General features: G+C 39.4%; 1 protein-coding gene across 2 annotated transcripts in view; it reads left to right on the forward strand.

The window, feature by feature from the left end:
- Positions 1 to 1596, forward strand: part of LON2 (lon protease 2) — a 95123-nt gene extending 93527 nt beyond the window's left edge. For both annotated transcript variants that reach the window (XM_086515973.1, XM_086515972.1), the window contains exon 18: positions 1142 to 1596. Coding sequence is in view for 1 of the 2 variants with exons in the window: in XM_086515972.1 (XP_086372098.1) it covers positions 1142 to 1225 (84 nt within the window). In the remaining variant the exon portion in view is untranslated. The remainder of the gene's footprint in view (positions 1 to 1141) is intronic.
- The last annotated feature ends 18542 nt before the right edge of the window (positions 1597 to 20138 follow it).

The following is a 20138-nucleotide window of genomic DNA, read 5'->3' on the forward strand; positions in this document are numbered from 1 at the left end:
GCTCGATTCCAAGGAGGGATTGGCCATGGGGAGGGCTCAATGGGCCCTCGAAGTACCAGACCGCATCTGCAAGGTGTAGCGCTTGCCAATCTCGCACCACCTCGTCGACGGTGGGCTGAAAACTGAAAACACTGGCCTGTTTTGCTGCAACTTGCTGGCCCGAGGGCTGAAAACTGCACCCGCTGGCTGAGCTGCCCAAAAACACTAGGTGCACTGCAGGCTGAAAATGCTGGCTGAATTGGAGCAAAATGCTGGGGCTGATGGTGCTCTCTGCTAGCACTCCCTGCAATCTTTTGCAACTTGCTGAAAACGCTAGGCAGCTTACTCCTTTTATAGGGCTGATTTTGATTTATGAATTATTTTAGGCTTAGGTAGGGCAACTGTCCACCCGATCACCCAACAAATAAATCAATTGAAAATTGAGCAAGGGGGTGTCCGTTTGGGTGAAACTGTCGCACATCCGCCCACCCAGGAGTCATATCGACGCAGGGAATGGTTAGTTGGATTCCTCTAACCTAGAACTACATGCGAGATGCCCACCGTAGTGTAATAACATCTGTCACAACGCGTATACAAACCATTTATGCAAGGAGGTTTCAAAATTGGAAAACTAATCTAATGGACTTGTCCGGACATGCAGGTCCTATGAACAGGCTCATAGAATCTAATCCTCATAGGATTCTAGACACTCTTATCTAGGAAGAAGGAAAAAAATGGCTTTGGAAGTCGATGAAGCATGTCCATGTGGTACACAGAGCCATGTGCACGTGACATTGAGGCTGTCAAATACTGCAATCTGTGAAGGTCCCCCAGTATTAGAACAAGTAATCCAACGTTTTAGATTTTTCTTTCTACCTTACGGCTAGAGTTGGAAGATAGGGATGGCTCGGCAGTTTTATTTCATGCAAAACTTAGTGCCAAAGTTGATGCAAGATCTTATCATCAATGGATTTTCTTGATCGAAGTTTACAAAACTCGAAATGTGGGCAGGATGGACGTTTGTAATGTTGTCTTTCCATTTAGTCTACGTAATTGTCTTTTCTTGAAGAGTCATTATTAAATGAGGTTATTGGGTTGCTTTTTAGTTAGGATTGTTGCCTGGTCCATGCTTGTTTTACTCATGTGGATGCGTGCCTGATAGGTTCTGCTAGCCAAAAGGATGGAGGACGTATTACATGAGGCTTTTGAAGGTGGCTGTCCGTGGAAACCGAGACCCAAGTTATAATCATGATCTGAAAAGGCTGAGAGCTTTTCTTCATCGGCCAAAATGCTAAGATGCAATTGGAGTTGTAGATGGAAATGGCGTTCTATTTGTTCACATTGTAGCCAGAAGCGCTTGTTTTCTCTTTTTTCTATGTGCACCTGGTTTTGTACAGATATATTTTGGTCAGGGCTTTCCATATATATGCCTAATGCTGCACTACCTTGTCTTACCATACTTATTGATGTATCCAAGAAACAGTATCTGCCATTACCAGGCTTTATCTTCTGGGAGCAAGACAAATGCTGCAGCAAGTATGCTCGTTGAAAGCACAAACTTTTTTTATTATAGTTCAGTTCTTCAGCCTTAAATATGAAAGTTTTGTTTTGTTGAAACATAGGCTGTGCAGTAAATTGCATGTGCTTACCATTCTTTGTATTTTTGTTGCATTGGCCTCAAAGTAAAATGAGTAGATCTACATGTGCCACACGTTGGAACTTACATATCTGAGAAATAAAAGGCTGTTTTTATATCTGGAAAAGCTGCACACTCCAAGCCTCAAATTCCAAGGGGTTTATATACATTTTCTAGCAAGAAAGGTTACTCAATGTAGATTACACACAAGGTTACGCAAGAAAGGTTACTCAAGGTTCTCTCCCTTGCCTCACTTATTCTAAATCATCGCTACCTCACCTTCAATGGTGATTTTGGCACAAGGTAAAAGGAACCGCCATGGGTTCCAATTTTGCAGTTGTTTACGCTTGTCTTTTTCTTTGCTTCTTAGAAGATAACCTTCTTTCCTCTCCTTCACTCTTTTACTTTAACAGATTTGTTGTCGATGCGTTTGATATTTGAGACGGTCCTCCTCTAGTTTAAGTAGGCTTCTTGAGCAATATGGGCACCTTATTAAAGTGCACATTAAAATCTCCCATTCTATTTCCTCTTCTCAAGCCTTTATTCTAGATGTACATTTTTTCAAGGGCCCATCATTTGCTACACATGGTGTATTGATACACACCACCATAAAAAACGTATCAATTCCTATAACTACATTCCATGGCAATCTTGGCACCTCATGTATCAGAAAGTTGCTTTCATCCTTTTTGAGCTTAAAAGATACATCATTAAAAAGAGTTCAATTTTAGGGTTCATCTCTATTCGCAACTTGTTCTTTGCTAGGCTAAGGGCTGAAGGATATCCCTTCCCTCTCTTAAGGATTTGCTTTCTGTACATCTTTTATAAGTATAGATCCTTGCTCCTCAAAAGAAACTCTAAAACAAAATCCCTCTTACCCTCGTCAAATTTTCTTCTCCCCTACACCTGCTAGCTAAACTTAGTCCGCTCTACTAATAAAAACCTCATCAATTGGTTATCCAAATAATTTTGAACTCACATCTTTCCAAACCTGTTATTTGTTGGATAAACTCACTTAACCTTGGCAAACTCCTTTCCATGAGAAACCTCCACCCTTTTTTGCAATACCCTTTGGATTATGGCAATCAAGCATCCTTGACTTCCATCGCTTGAGATGTTACCACCTTTTCAAGGGCACTCCTTAGATTTTTTCCTTTAGATTTTTTGAAATATAGTCTTCTTGAGGAGTTGGAATAGTCCTATCTTTTCTCTCTTTAATTTCCCTTCACCCTTGTTTTTCCTCCATCTTTATGGAAGGGGACATTCTTGTTTATATCAAATTCCTCTCTTTAAGTTACCACATACCCAATTACATTGTAAAGAATTCTCCCTCCCAAAACAGTCTATCTCTCTGACATTTTGTACTCTGTTTGGAAAATGGAGACTCACTTTTGAACTCCCCTACTTAAACCCCCTCCCTTTCCTCTGTAGGTTTAAACCATTGATGAGCTTAGGCGTTTGGTGTATACCTTTGGTTTTATATCGTCTTCTCCCTCAATCCCCCCCCCAACTCACACACGCCTTTATTTTCACCTTTGTTTTATTTGGCAAGACATGCTCTAAGATATATTTTTTAACATAAAGCTTCTAGATACATAGATGTAATTTGTCGTTTTGAGTCTCGTTCCTGTGTAGCACCATACTTCACATCCCTTATCTGATCGGCAAGGAGGTAACTAATCTAGGCTTGAAAGTTCACGTAGGAGTGTTGGCCGAGAGTGAAACTCTGAAAGCTTACTCTTGTAGCCTAAGAAATGTTAGTGTCACGGCTGATGAGATGATTCCGTAAGAAAATGTTATGCTTTTCGTTCTAGCTAGGAGATCCAATGTTGGCAGGTATTACAATCAGTCATGGCACAAAGCTCTACTATTGCTCTCCATCTCCTCTACTGATTCACTAAGTAGAAACAAGTAGATCACAGGTTTTCCTTGCAAGAAATTCTAACAAAACACGTAAGCATAGATTGTAGCTGGATTCTTGGATGGCTAGAATGTTAGTCAATGGATCGGTTTGGTTGTTGGGAGCAGTATATTGTTGAGACTTGTGCCCCCCTAAGCAAATGTTTTGTAGTCTCACAACTAGGCGCTAGAGCATTGAGAGGACCTTTCCCTAGTATGAGTGGACCAGGAAAATGCTCCTCTCCGATTAAGACTAGTAAGTCCCTCTGCCCATACCATGGTCCATGTACCCTTGGAAGATTCTGCAGCCCTAGCTTCTTGACCCGGTACTCCAGGTTGTTGAGTCATTTAGAAAGCCATTAAGATATCAACCCTGGCTTCTTGAGCCGGTACTCCAGGTTGCGGACTCATTCACTAACAATATCCGTGCATATGATCTATTTATGGCATACATGAATGATGATACCCCCCCCTCTCGAAAAAGAGTAGTCCTCCTCAATTATGGCTATCAGAACCTATCTCAGTAAGATAAGAATTTAGCCCAAGGCATTCTTGCAAACCAACAATAAGTTCATAAGTTGTTTCTACAATTGAGTTGCTTAGAAAATCTTTTGAGAATTTATTTTTTGCACCCAAGAGGCTTCTAGTTTCCAATTGTAACTCAAGCCTTCGACAGTAAGCTCCTCAAGCAAGTTGAAGTAGGTAGTCCTAGTGGTATTTCTTCATTTGTATCAATTTTGGCTAAGTGTATAAATTAATAGAAGAGCCACTTTCTGGCGGTGATCTCTAACGACAACTTTGCCTATCATGTGCCACTCACAAATTTCTCTCTTGCAATGGTTTTATTAGTTTATAGTTATGTTTCAAACCTAGTTCCATTGATCACTGCTTGACATGTGGTGCTGGCTAGTTCTAGTATCTTAGTGCTCCATCAATCGTTCTTTTGTGGAAAATCGATCCAAACACTTGCAAGGAGAATCATATAGTTTTGACATAAGTGTAATAGCAAACTAGGAAGAAGGTTTTACTACTTCTTGATGGGTACTAGGGAGACTTCACCTGCATGCAACAAATTTGCCTTCTTGATTCCTATACTCTTTTGTAAAATCTATAATTTTTTTCCTTGTAAAACCCTCCTACTGTATACTCACATGATACCATACAATAACCCTTCATTAATACCCTGGGCAGGTTAGCCACGTGTAGACAATGTTTAATTAGTGAGAGTGCATGAAATAGCCTCTGTAGATCTAAGACATGGGAAAATCCTTTTAAATCATGAAAAGGTGCTTCTTTAGTTTCAAAATACCATAAAAACCTTCCACATGATTGGAAAATTGAGAAGCTGTAGAAGTTGAAGTCAATCCTTATTTCAAACCCTCATTCCAATTTCAACCACCTTCAAAAATTTAGGATTTTGGTGCAAATTGGGGAAATTTCAACAAATGTTTGATTGGTACGAGTTGAAGACACCTCAACGCATGGTCATCATGGTTTTCATTTGGCCATGTGTTTGAATTAGTTCGAACGTGCTAGACCAAAGAGTCTATGAGTGCGTTTCAGCGAAAGGGAAGTCACTTTTTGTGACTTTTACCCTTCTGCCTATTGAGCGACTCTTGGTGGATTGGCAACCACACTAACCTGATCTTAGGTGTCTTTCATGTGGATAGCTTTGTGAGGTTCATTTTTGAAATGTCGACTAATCAGCTATGCCCGAAGCCAATTAACTACTGATAACTTAATCACTCTTTGGAAATCTTGAAGCTTGGTCATGTTTTTGCACGTCAATGAACACTTTTAAAGTTTCTTTGAAAGACTTTTTGATATTTTAAAGGTTCTTTCACAAACCTCGGAGTTGTTCTTTCATAAAGGGGAGATGCATATGAAATGACGTCAAAAATTTAAAAAGTCTTTTTTTTAAAAAAAACATGAAACAATGGGTTTATTCAACAATTTTTCCACATGTGATATTCCATTCAAAGACTGGCGGCCAACTTTCTAACGTGGCGTTCCCTAGTAATGTATCACCTTTTGCTTAAGACAAATCTAGGGACTCAGAGGGAAGGGGAAAATTATGGGCTAAGCAAGATTCACTCATGCAAAGTATATTTGACTCACGAAAAAAACTCCATTAATTTATAGTTAGATTTGGCTCAAGCTTTTGATGTGGTGGATCAATTTATTATGGGGCTAACATGGATTGAATAATCTTCAAAGCAATAGAGCTACTTGAGTTAAATGGAGAGTTAAATTTTGTCCAATGCATAGCCTGCACCAAATCGGCAATGAAATAGATAGTTATACAATGGGGATTGGGTGTTTCTTATATATCCACTTCAAAAAATGACCCAACCAAAACTTTGACAAATAAGTAAATTAAATACCTAAAGCCAAAATAAATAGTGGGATCATGTTGGGCTATTCACTTGAGATGCTATCTATAACTTTAACACCCTCTGTGCAGCTCACAGAAGACATATGTAGGAATACCAAGTTGATGAAGAACCTACCATGAACACCCCAACATTGGTCGGGATATTGGTGAGTTTGCTACCACCAACCTTTTACTTGATAAGAATTCCATCTTGAGCACTAGTTGTCTCACAAAAAATTGAACTATAGACCACACTAAGTCCAAGAATCCCCATTGTTGCTGACCGGATTATGGACAGCATATGTTTCAAAAGTCCATTGTTTAGGAAAGTTTGGACATGATGTGTTTACATTTCACCAATGCATAGCGTTGGTTCCTTGCCAGATTCATGTGACTGAACTCCGACCCACGAGTTCAAACACCGATAACTTCAACTCCAACACATGGGTCCAAATAATTTATAGGGAGCAGTGTTTGCCCCTCTCTGCTGCTCACAAGCCTCTTTCTCGCGAAAGCAAGTTGTGGCAATGCCCACCTAACTAGAAGGCTAAAGCCGTTGCCAGTGTAGTCTCTACCACACCGGCAGACTCCCTCGAGTTTTACACAGAGTCACAATCGATGTTGTCCTCATCATGCTTGTCTTTGCCTTTGTTCTTTGTCGAGCTTTTGCATTTGCCTTTGGATTTGTAATCTGGGGAGAAATGACCACGCTTTCCAGAGTTGTAACAACGCTTCTTTTTAGAATCCAGAAAAGCAAGTGCGTCACAACCTTTGCCTGAAATTTGAATTTTGCCTTGAGTGATTAACACGGGCATGTCTACTTTCGCCAGCAGAGTGTAGCCGTCCGAGAGCTACGTGCGTAGCTCTCTCACTCTATGCTAGATTGTGTGTGTGTGTGTACCAAACAGAGCCTATCTTGCTCTCTCTTGCTCGTGTCCGAAGCCTCTCTCAGTGCCCTCTTGAAGCTATCGCGCTGAAAACAAGATCTGCACAGCTTCTATTTATTTTTTGCTTAATTCAGCGCTGCTTCATGGATCTCGAAGGCTTTTCCAAGCTATCGACTGCTCACTCTCCACTTTTCACTCAAACTAAGCTTTGAGCCAAACTTTCTCAAGCTCACACAGAGCTTCTCACTCCCTCCCATAGATCTCGTGCACACACCAAAGCCTGTTTACTGCCGACGCCCGTGCTTTGATACCAATAGCTGTGAGGGGAAGAGAAGAGACGACATGGGGGAGACCTCAGAGCAGAAGTGTGTGAGACTTATTGCTTGTATATGTACAATCAATACGGTGAAACAATGGGTGGTCAGGCCCATCCGGGGTAAGGCACACCATCTTTAACCAACACTCGAATCTCAAAATTTGGATCAAGCATTCCAATGAGCTTGGACCACATTGTATTGGAAGTCTTCAAAGTCTATATGGTTGGAGAGATTTCCTTTGTGAGAGACTCCGCAATGGCCCGACATCACTTTTGCATTGCCGGCATCCCCTTCAACACATGATTTGAGATGCTCCTCATTTTGAAGGCGGGTGTACCTATTGTTGTCTCTCGTAGGTTGCACCTTTGAGCCATCGATGATATCTTATGATCCTTTACGCGAAACCAAGAGCTTCATCAAGTTCCAATGAGCATAATTATCATTGTTCAGCTTTTCGTTGACTCTCAAGCAAGTGGGTGCCATCTCCTTGCATTCAAGCCTTAACAAGCCTTAGATTTGCTCCTCTCTCTTCAAAAGAACTTCAAAAGATTTCCTCGAAGCCGTGCCAAAAGACTCTTCACCGCATTCTCAAGATGCTCCAAACTTGGCTTGCCAAACCGCAATAGAATTCAAAACGCCCAAGCTTGCTCGCCGCTTTGAGTGCCAACTCATGGCCTTCTCGGAGATGAGCTTGCTGCAGACAACGTCTTAGTACGTCCCTCTTTGGGATACACTTTCTCGAGATAGCGTGTCAAGATGCTCAACAATCAACCATCCAATGATGTAGCCGATAGAGAATTGCCCAAAACATTTTGAAACATTGACTAACAACAACAAAGCCTTGGCTTGTCAAGAAACAGTAAAATAAATAACTAAAGCCAAAATAAATATTGGGATCACATTGGGCTATTTACTTGAGATGCTATTACTTTAAAAAAAGACTCTATATTGATGGTAGCTCAATGAGGCATTCGTGCACTTGTGGACTCTTTTATTGCTCTACAAAATTGCACACATTCCTTCTTGTTACCTTCACGATAACTGACACGTCTTTGATTGTGACAGGGCCTTCATTACTTTCTCCCTTAGGCTCTTGGAAAGCAGATTTTCACTCTTAATACAAAAATATACATTGACTCTACACTTGCCCTAAAAAATGTGCATTTGATCGTTCTTAAAACATGCTAAAACATGGGGCCATCATAACAAATATGTCAAGTATACAAAAGTGATTGGTAGCTCTCCATTGAGAGGTTCTAATGATAAGTCTAATAGGCAATACCCAATTTTAATAGGGATCATGGGGTTTTGATTAAACATGCCCATAAATTTCATGTTCCTCCATTCATATAGAAGTAGCACAATCTTCATAGTACAAAAATATTCTCTAATATAGAGAATAATGTGTGGTGCAAATTGCCATACAAAAGAATGGTGGAGAGTTGGCATTGCGTCTTTCCAACATGTATAAGAAATGAAAAATGTGATTTTCCCCCTAGTCAAGCATGTAGTTTATTCTTCACCAAACCATAAGCATGGGGATTAAGAGCAAGATAACAAACCGAGAAGTATTGAAAGTGTGGATGTTGTGCTCATTTCTTTGGACACCATCATTGTCGATCTATCTTTTGTTGTGATACATAAGGTAAGGGTCAACATGATCCATTAGATTCAAGAATTTGTAGATATAAGTGAAAACTAATGTAAATGTTATCCCTTGATACAAATAGTATGGGAGTGTCCTCGTCTCTCTTTTTCTTTGTGTCACTCGTCGTCTCTAATATCTTCCTCTCCTCTCATTCTCTCTTGTTCTCTCCCTCTTGAACATGAGTGTATTGTGATTGACAAACCCAATAGTACCTGACCATCATTGCTTAGAACTTGCACTTACATGTCCTCTCTCATTACTTGGTTTAGCCACCCCTCTCCAATGTCTAGAAAATTCTGTAGTGAGACTTCCTCCTTGTAAAGATAAAAGATAATACTAATATAATTTTGCGAATTTGCAAGATTTTGGAAGCATTTTTAATGACTTTTCTTCCTTTTTCTGTCCTTTGAGATCGGCTTCTCGATTTTCAAGCGGCTCTAGGATAAGCTTAGGATTTTTCTTTTCCAAAACATTGCTCCTCTTGCTCCAAGTCACAATTCATCACTTCTACGATAGGTCACGTCTCATCCTGTAATATGAACATGTACATCCATGATCACGAGCTCTAGTACATGTATGCTATGATGTCGGGAAGCTAACATGTAGTCCAATATTTCTGAAGTTTATGTGCCTTCTCTTGCAAGCACCAAGTTCTTGATGTTAGTATATTGAAGGCACGCCCCCAAGTGGTACTCTCTTTGCTTCGATCTGAGGATAGGGTTCTAGATAAAAATCAATCCAAACATCCTTTCTTAAAAAGATTCAAATGAAAATTTTCTTATATTGGGCACCATACTGATGAAAGAGGGTAGTCTAGGACTCTTGGACTTGGAATTTATTTTTGATTGTTTGCAAAACCTTGACACGATGTAGTTTAAGAGATACGGTCCTCGCCAAAGGCTTGATTAGGCCCAAGGGCACACCTCTGATTTTCTTGGATGCTTGTAAAGAAAAAGTTATTTTCCTCAATACCTCAAGTCTTTTCAAGTAGAGAGACACATAGTATTTACTAGAGAGCTCATCCAAAGAAAAGAAACTACTTATAGAACAGCTATCATTGTTACCATATATATGTGGTACTGATGTGTGTGAACACACTAGGACCGTTGGGGCATTTTTTTCCCTCTTTAAGAGTTTTTTCCCTCCGTGCATTCTATATACGCCCATCACTCTAGGGCTATCTATCATTCCATTGCACACTAAGTAATACACTCTCTGTTGTGTGCCTTGAGCTTCCTTTGTCTTCTCCCAATTGTGTACGTTTCCTTGCAACCCTAATTCCAACAATTGATATCAGAGCAAGTTGCATCCTCCAGGGCTTAGCCGCCAGCAGCTCCAACACACACCTGCTCACTTTTTTTTATTTCAGTGAGCTTTGGCAAGCATTCGCAGGTCGACAAAAATTTTGGGCTCATTTCGACCTCCGTTTCCACTACCGCTAGGTCTGCATAGGCAATTTCGTCATTTTGTGCAGAATTTCTATCAGTGCTAATTATTGTATAACATATCCCATACAATCTACTACGGGTTGTGCTATAGAGCACGTGCTGGTCTCACTCAGTTTCTCCTTATTTTGGGCAGTTTTCACATCAGGTGCATGCATTTTCCATAGCTGACAACAACACAAATGTGTTCAAGATATTTGTTGCTGAGGACAGATTGGATGGAGACAATTACCCTATATGGGCTTACATGATGCAACATGTACTTGTGTCAAGGGAGTTTGGAACATTGTGCAGGGCATTGATGTACCTGGTACTGTGGATGCAGACGATGCTCCAGGTTTTGATGCCAGGGTTGCTGTTGTCAGAGTTGTTTTGCCTACGACTGAGCAGGCTCGTTGGGATGTAAGAGATGTGCAGGCTCATGCATTGATTGCATTGTCTGTGAAGCGCACTATCACTCCTAACATCCATTCAACAAAATCTGCAAAACAAGCTTGGAATATTCTGGTTGGTCTTTATGCAAGCCGCAATGAAGCTAAAATTGCTTTGTTGCGTAAAGAGCTGGAATCGAAGATTATGCATGAGAAAGATGAAATGGACACTTTCTTTGCTGGTGTCAAGGATGTTAATGAGAAACTAATTTCTGCAGGAAAAGTCATTTATGATAGTTCACTTGTGCGGACAATTCTTGATGCATTGACAGATTCTTACCAAACTTTTACTAGTACTTGGAGACTTATGACCCAAAGAAATCATGAAGTTGTCAAGTTTGATGCATTATGCACATTGCTGTTGCAAGAGTCACTTTCCACAAAAAACGGGACTAGGCAGCGTGTAGTTGAATAGGCTTTTATTGCAGCTCAAAGAAAAGGTGGGAACAACAATGTAACCACTTCTTATGGTTCTGCTGCGAGTGGTAAAACTTCTGTTCCTAATGCTTCTGCTGGCAGCACTTCTTCTAGCAATTCTGGTGATAAGGTCAAAAAGAAGATGCGTTACCATTATTGTAAAGCTACTGATCACTTGATCAAGCATTGTCCAAAATTGAAGGCAAAAGAGACTAAGAAGAAAGAGGCTGGATCCACTACAGGGCCAATACAAGTGCAACGATTGTAGAGTCTTCTGTCAAAGGAGATTGTGATGATGATGTTGATACATAATAGGCATTTAGCACATAGTGCACTTATGATCCTATTGTCCATGATTCATATATGTCATTTGCTGCAGATTCACATGTGTGGTATTTTGACAGCGGTGCTACAAAGCACATTACCTCACATCGCAATTTGTTTACCTCTATTGCCTCTTATCATGTTCAAGGAGTTGGAAAGTTGTGCTTACTGCTACAAATGGCAGTTCTTTCACACTTGTTGATGCATTGTATTACCTTGGATAAAAAAGAACCTTTTGTCTGTATCTACACTTGCTAGACTTGGTCTCATAGTCAAATTTGTGGATGACAGATGTACACTTCATAATCTCAGTTTTGGTGATGAAATTGTTGCATCTAGCCTTTTGTGTCGTGGGCTATATAAACTCACTTTGTATGACAAGTGTGGATAAAATTTTGCAAATGCAGTTGCAGATTCAAGGGTTGTTTCAGATGAAAAACTGTGGCATGCATGTTTTGAGCATCTGAATTTTGTCAGTTCGCTATGTTTGCAAAAATCTGATATGGTTGCTTCTTTGCCGCCTCTTGAAGCACCTATCAAACATGTTTTTGAAGGTTGTACTTTGGGTAAAATACAACGTGCTAAGTTTCCAAAGGATGGGTCAGTTCGTGCTACATGCAGATTGCAGCTTGTGCGTAGTGATGTTTGTGGGCCTATGCAAACTCCGTCCTTGGAAAATTACTTGTAATGCGTGACTTTCATTGATGACTACTCCAAGCATGCATGGGTATATCCCTTGAAATCTAAGTCCAAAGTGTTTATGTGCTTCAAGCAATTTCTTGCTATGGTTGAAAATGTCTTGAAATGTACTATGGGCACCCTCGTACTGATCGAGGGGGGGGGAGTATATGTCTCATGAATTTATTGCATATCTGGCTAGTCGTGGGATAAAACACCAATGTATAATGCCGTATACGCCCCAACAAATTGGTATTGCTGAGAGGAAAAACAAGTCTCTTACAGAAATGGCACGATGTATGGTCTCAAGAGTCAAGCTTTACCACATTCGTTTTGGCTCGAGGCAATTATGTGTGCCAGTTATGTACTCAACAGATGTCCTACGAAAGCGTTGCAGTCTATGACTCCATATGAAGCATGGCATGATAGAAAGCCATCTATTGAGCACATTCGTGTTTTTGGCTATTTGGCTTATGGTTTAGTGCCACAAGCATAGCATAGAAAATTGGATGATAAGGCTGTCAAATATATTGTTGTTGGTTATAGTGCTGAAAGCAAAAGTTACATGTTGTACCATCCACAAACAAAGTGTATTTTGGTCTCAAGTATGTTATGTTTGTAGAAGATTCTGTTGAGCCTTTGCTATCATGTACTAGAGATAGTAATGTAAGCTCACAGGACATTTATGACAGTTTATTGCCTCTTTTCAATGGTGGAAGCTCAAATGAATGTAAATTCAAATGAGGCAAATGTACAGCCTATGGGGGTTTTTGAAAATGTTACAAATCGGCCTATTACTGATGCACCTGTACATGATGTACTTGATGAGGAAAAAACTAAAAATGAGCAGGCTAGAGATACGCCAAAATGGTTGGTGCACACTTTGTGTGACGTAAATTGGATGCACCTTTGTTTAGTCGTACTCGTTTATGCTCTCGCCATGCATCTTATGCATCAGATTGTTATGCTTTTGCTGTGTCTAGCTTACATGATGTTGAGGAACCTGTGTCTTTTGATGAAGCACAAAATTCAAAAAAATTGGATGGCTGCCATGCAATCAGAATATGATGCACTTATAGAAAATGACACATGGACTTTATGTGATTTGCCTCTTGGCAAAAAGGCCATTGGTACAAAGTGGGTTTACAAGTTGAAACGCAAGTCGGATGGTGAGGTTGATCGCCATAAGGCCCGACTTGTTGCAAAAGGCCATGCGCAGCAGAAAGGCATAGATTACGAAGAAACTTTTGCTCCCACTTGTCGTATGACTACTGTGTATTTTCTATGTGCATTGGCAGCTCATATTGGTTGGGATGTACATCAATCCGATATTGTTACTGCTTTCTTGAATAGTGACATTTTTTAGGAAGTCTATGTAACGCAACCTCACGATTTTGTCAAGAAAGGACAAGAGGACAACGTGTGCAAATGTAAGAAGGCTTTGTATGGGTTGAACCAATCTCCTCGTGCTTGATATGAGAAAGTTGACACTCATTTGGTCAAACGAGGCTTTCGTAGCAATCCAAACAAAAGCACATTGTATGTAAAGCGTAAGGGTGATGTACTTCTCATTGTGGTTCTTTATGTAGATAATTTGATGATCACTTGACCAAATGAGAGACATATTGTTGAATTTAAAGTTGATTTGAATGCTACTTTCAAGATGAAAGATTTGGGGCTGTTGCATCATTACTTGGGCATACAGTTAAGCAGTGTGATGGTGGTATTGCCTTGTGTCAGAAAAGTTACATAGAGACATTGCTATGTAAGTTTGGACTTGAGGATTGCAAACCTATTGTTGGTGATCCAGCTGATCTCACTCTTTACCAAACTGTTGTTGGCTGCCTCATTTATGTATGCAACACAAGGTCGGATATTTAGTTTGCAGTCTCACAAGTCAGCTAATTTATGCATAGCCCAGGGTCTAAGCATTGACACGCAGTCAAGAGTATTTTTTGCTACTTGAATGGCACTTTTCATCTTGGCTTGTTTTATCCCAAGGGGGGATCATTTCCGCCATATTTACAAGCTTTTTCGGACTCAGATTGGGCTGGTTGTTATGACACACGAGTGTCCACAAGAGGTTTTTGTTTCATGCTTGGAAGTTCATGTATTTCATGGTTGAGCAAGAAGCAACCTACTGTGGCCACTTCCAGTTGTGAGGTTGAGTATAGGACAGTCTTCACAACTACAGTTGAGTGTGTATGGCTCAGACACCTTATGGCTGATTTGGGTGTTGGACAGGACACTGCCAACACTATCTACACCGACAATCAGAGCGCATTGGCAGTTGCGAGGAACCCAGTTTTTCATGCTCGCACAAAGCACATTGAGGTGCATTACCACTATGTCAGGGAGAGTCTCTCAATAGGAGAGATCAGCCTGGCTTATGTGCCAACAGAGGACAACCTTGCAAATCTTTTCACAAAGGCATTGTCTCATGAGAAGTTCAAAGCTTTCCTCAAAGCTTTGGGCTTGCTCCCCTTTGTGGACTCATCTTGTCCTCATGGCATGGCACTTCCCTTTACTCTTCGTGCCAACCCTCTTTCACCACATCACTCCCATGGGGGATTTGTTACCATATACATGTGGTAGTGATGTGTGTGAACACACTAGGACCGCCGGGGTTTTTTTCCCTCTTTAGGAATTTTTTTCCCCCATGCATTGTATATACGCCCATCACGCTATGGCTATCTATCTTTCCATTGCACACTAAGTAATACACTCTCTGTTGTGTGCCTTGAGCTTCCTTCATCTTCTCCAAGCTGTGCGTGTTTCCCTGTAACCCTAATTCCAACAATCACCACTAGTACTACTTATAAATTCAACCATGTGCATTGAATAGCCACAAGACTGGTCCTTCTTGTTAATCACATTGGACATAGGGAGAGACAAAATTACATGTCATTTATGGGTGTTTAAGGCCCAAAAGTCCAAGGATGGTAGAATCTCAATGTGAAATGAGAGAAAGAAGGGAATTTTTGGAGAGTAAAGATACGCACTTACTTTGAGTGATCTTGATAGCTAAGGAGCTTAGGAGAGTTGAGCCCCTCCTTACAGCATGTTGTAAACCATGAAGACAATAATGAAAGCAAAAAGCACCCATAGGTCCATTTTGAGACTACCTAGAAGAATATTGGTGGTGAATTTGATGGTGTGCCCATTCAAAGCTCTAAACACATAGCCATCAAGGATTTTGACATCCAAAAGTTACACACATGTCAACATCAATTTGTTTATGATACCTTTAGTTGACTTGCTTAAGATACATACCAAGCTATGGGAAGATCTCTCTCTCTCTCTCTCTCTCTCTCTCTCTCTCTCTCAAATATTATGAAGAATTGGGGTTAGCCGAGTCAAATATATCCTAATACTATAATGAAACAAAGAAAAATAAATAATTCCTTCTTAGATTAAGGCAAGTAAGACTATACCTGTAGAGTCCTTTCTCCTAAATGTGATAAGAAATTCACTTTTGTTTTATAAAGCTAGTAATGGCTAGTCGAGGCTAACCAAGCATCAAGATTTCCCACCAAAGTCTATCATCGAGTATATTCATGGTTGAGAGAGCCAACAATGGATACACATTCCATGGTTGATCATTCCTACTACAGATGATTGGGATCAATGTCTCGATTCCCTTCCTTGTGGTGAGCGTTTGTAGACATCCAAGATTTTTGGCATGTCTTTCAACGCCTTTTTTGTAGTTTTTTAAATGGGTCCCTTCATTTAAGGGCATCACGACTTCTTTTCAACTTTTTGTTTCAAATAACATATTCAATTTTCAAATGGGTGTCTTCATTTAAGGGCCTCATGATCTCCTTTTCAACTTTATGTTTTGAAATGCCAATATGAGCCTTCGCCTTGTTTTTGTGAGAAAGGTCCTAGATTTTTGCAATGTTTTAAAGAGCACCACATATTGCTTGCAACAAGATCATAAATATTGCTATTTGTGCACCTTATAGAAAGTTAAGTTACCAAATTTGATATGTCATTACCTTACACCATCCTGCCACATGTAATATTTGGTTTTGTACCCAAGAAATCAACATGGGAGGGAGCTAATTAGTAATGATTTTCACGCAACAAGTTGTTTTTATGCTTTGATAGTGAGTATGGTTTGATGAGTGCAGATTTACTTTTTTCTAACTTAGAATAGGGGTTATTTTATGCATTGCTCACGGCTTTCCTAGCTTTCTTTTTTTATCAACAACACAAATTTTGGAATCTGAGGAGTGACATTTGATTAAAAATGCTTGAGCATTATTTACCCCTATCCTCTTTGAGGAAACATTTGAGAGTAAGGTCAGCACATTATGTTATGACATGTACTATCTGAGTTTGTGTCTTCATCAATGTTGATTTTTTGGCTATGCACTGATTTTATGGCACACTAATGTGATTTTGACTTCTTGCAAAACCTTATCATTATTGCTTTTTTGAGGAGTTGAGGCATAGAGAGATTTCTCCTAGAATCCTATGTGTTGGCAATAGCTTTCTTGATATTTTCTTCGGCACATGGTTAATCTTGTCTGTTTAATATTTGTTTTAATGTTTTTGGATGCATTCAGATGAAATGGATGATTTGTGAGACTCTATCTACTAAACTTCATTACTTGGTAAATTCAAATTTGTGTAAGAGTTGAGTTCAAGAAAGATTTTGCAAATGCTAACATATAATGAACAAGCTTGACTCCTATACATTTAAGTTTCTCAATCTATGGTTATCACGAATATAAGAAAGAGGTGTGCAAAAAACTAGTTCTAGTTGGCAAATGCAATATCGTGAATGGTGGAGCATCCTCAACAATAGGGTTCAATGCCTTCAACTACAGTATGTTAGTTTGTCGTATAAGAGTGTTGTATCAATTTTCTCTCGCTTGCCACATGCAAACAAAAACCAAGTGGTACTCACCATATTATTGGTGAATGCATTTCTAGTTGATTGCACAGTATTATGATAACTTGACATCGATTTGATCAGTGAGTGGCTCCGATCTTAATAGATGCAATATTCACATGAATTTTGTTTCTTCTCAATAGCTTGTGTGTGTGTCTGTGTGTGTATGTGTGTGTAGCTGTTTTAACTTATATAATAAAACATAATTGAACTTTTACATTCAAAAGACAGCTTGGCTTCAGAGAAAAGGCAAAAAATTAGTACAAGAATAACTCAGTCTTAAAATTATCTTTGTAGATGGAATATGAGAATGAAGCCTCATTCTAGTATACAGTGATAGTGATCCAATAAAGAATTACTTCCCAAGTGGTAAGAGCAGGTATACTATCTGACTGTCAATAGCTTTAAGCCAAAAAAAATTCCAAGAAACGATTGAGTCCTCACCTACATTCATCCAAACAAGACAACAGATTCGTTAGCCTTGGATGTGTATTACAAGTGTCAATGGACTATATCACTTATTATCCATGTCAACTTATAATCCTCAATTAACTTAAAACCGTTGTCAAAAAACGTTCATGTCTTTTATTACGTTTCAGAAAAAATTGTTTATTTATCTCATTAAATGTCAGTAATTGTATGGTTTCTTTATAGCCCAATGTTTTAAAAGACCTTTAAAAAGACATTTAACATTTATATCATTTTGATCAAAAGGCCATCACCCCTTTTGATCCAAGTATCCTATTTTAACCCATAGGTTAGTTTTTTTTAGAAAACTGTTATGTCAATTTGTTTAGGCCCAAATTTCCAAGTATCATAAAGCATAAAGTAACCTAATCATCAGCTTGAGATATGTACCAATACCATAACATCTTTGCCCAATTTTGTTAGGCTTCGATTTCACTAGTTTAACTAATTATCATAAAGCCATAAAGTGTTTCTCAATACCAACTCTAAATACCTTCCAAAAAAACCTCTAGGCTTTTATCAAGCCGACTCAACAATCTCATATTCATTTACAATTGTCATCCTACCAGAGTTTGTATGAAAGAAAAAAACCACTAAAAGAGCCCCAATTAAGAAGATTAGTAGGGAGAAAAAACCCATATATGTTACCAATACTATCAACTCTATACGATATAACTTACTACGCGGGATCCTTTGTAAGTGTAGCCTAAGTTTAGTAAGGAGAAAAAACCCATATATGTTACCAGTACCGTCAACTTTATGCAATATAACTTACTACGCGAGATCCTTTGTAAGTGTAGCAATCCCAAACGTGGCATGAGAGAGGAAAAACCCTTTTACACTACGCAATAGTATGCAAAAATTTCCATGTATTTGATATAGAGTCTCAACAGCCCCGACTCTAGGCCAGAAAAACGACAGTATCAAGTGTAAGGTCCTCCATTTCTCACTGTTCGAGTATTGCCACATTAAAGCACCACTATACTGGTTATGCATTGGTTACCATACCAACTAAAATGAGTTACATGTGTTGTTCAAGATTCTTTTAAGAAAAAAAACCACCAACCTTTTGCTCAAAAGAAACAAAGCCCCTTCACACTACACAGTAGTATGCAAAAATTTCCATGTATCTGATAAAGTGAAGAATAGCCCCGACACTAGGCCAGACGAACGACAACATCTCGTATAAAATCCCCCATTATCTTGTCCAAATATTGCCACACCAAGCACCACTTATATGGTTTATCAAATATACCTTTATCAAAAATGATTTACATGCGCTGTACAAGCTAAAAAAGGCAGAAACTAATTCCCCTACAATGGCCAAAAAACCAAACAGTTCTCAATATGATCATCAATTTATTTGAAGCCATCTTTAATTGCCTAGTTATGCAGTCGCAAAAAAATCAAAGGAAATAGAAATAGGTACCGTTAGTTGGTAACTGCTCGTTTTAGCAGAGAAAACCATTAACGTATCTCATCAAGGTATCAACGTGAGTACCAACCTGAGATGGCAGCTCAACAACTTCCATAGTTGCTTAGTATCAAAAATGCACTCATACCTCTCCTTGAAAAACACACGCACAGGTAAATAAACCCATAGACTAAGTGAGGGGCCACAACACCCTCACCTTATATAGTGCCTCCGGGAAAATTCAAGGTGAAAACGCCCATGATCAAGTACTCAATCTATTGCTTCCCAAGCCGCCTCTATGGCCACTCCTGCTTACATATGGGGAGTTGAGAGGGAGAGAGACCACGTGTAGGGGGTATCATACGCATTGCAATGTAGTTAAGTGAGACACACAAAGCCAGCGGGAGTGAGGTTTAAGGTAATGAAAGTAGCTACCTCAAAAAATCCCCCAAGGGGTGGGTTCCCATGTGGTGTTTGGGAGGAAGGAGGTTAACCCCCCATTTTTCAACTAATTCCTTTCCAAAAAGTATTTCCACAAGGATTTATGTTAAAAAATATTGTTTTTTGTTCTATATATATAATCAAACTATTGTAAGGTAAACATGTGTGTGTGTGTGTGTGTGTGTGCGCGCGCGCGTATGTGTGTGTGTGTGTGTGTGTGTGTGTGTGTGTGTGTGTGTGTGTGTGACATATACATAACTCAAGTACGCAAGATGATCTAACTTAGAAGGAAAAGCTGCACAGTTTGTTTCATATAATAATAATAATAGCTTTTTCATGTCTTGTGTTCATGTATATGTCTATATAGTTGGGTATGAACATCTTAGTTGGGCATAGAGCCTACCCAAATTGGTTGACACAAACTATTAGACATAAATTCATACACACATAATCCTCTCTCTCTCTCTCTCTCTCTCTCTCTCTCTCTCTCTCTCTCTGTGCCATCTAGGATAAAGATCCCAATAAGAGGACATGCTCCACAACAAGGACACTTTTGTTTGACTATACTCTATTTTTATAATATTCAAGTGTCATGATAGAGTTAGCATGGGATATGAGGAGATTTTGACACGGACTTTCTTTTCATGTCAATTTCACTCAAAATCATTACTTGAAGTGGAAGATTGAACTACCCCAATATGAATTTCCCAGTACTAACCCCTACATTTTGAGCATCCTTACTTGAATCCTTCTTACCCTAGTTTCTGTGAGGAATTCACCTCGACATCTAGGAAAATACTTGTAACACGTCCCTTATGCTAGCTATTCTACACCCATGGGCATCAAGGCAAACTATCATCCAGCCATACTCTCTCATGGA

Source organism: Adiantum capillus-veneris, chromosome 7 (assembly GCF_014529385.1).
Source record: "Adiantum capillus-veneris isolate H3 chromosome 7, ASM1452938v2, whole genome shotgun sequence".
NCBI lineage: Eukaryota > Viridiplantae > Streptophyta > Polypodiopsida > Polypodiales > Pteridaceae > Adiantum > Adiantum capillus-veneris.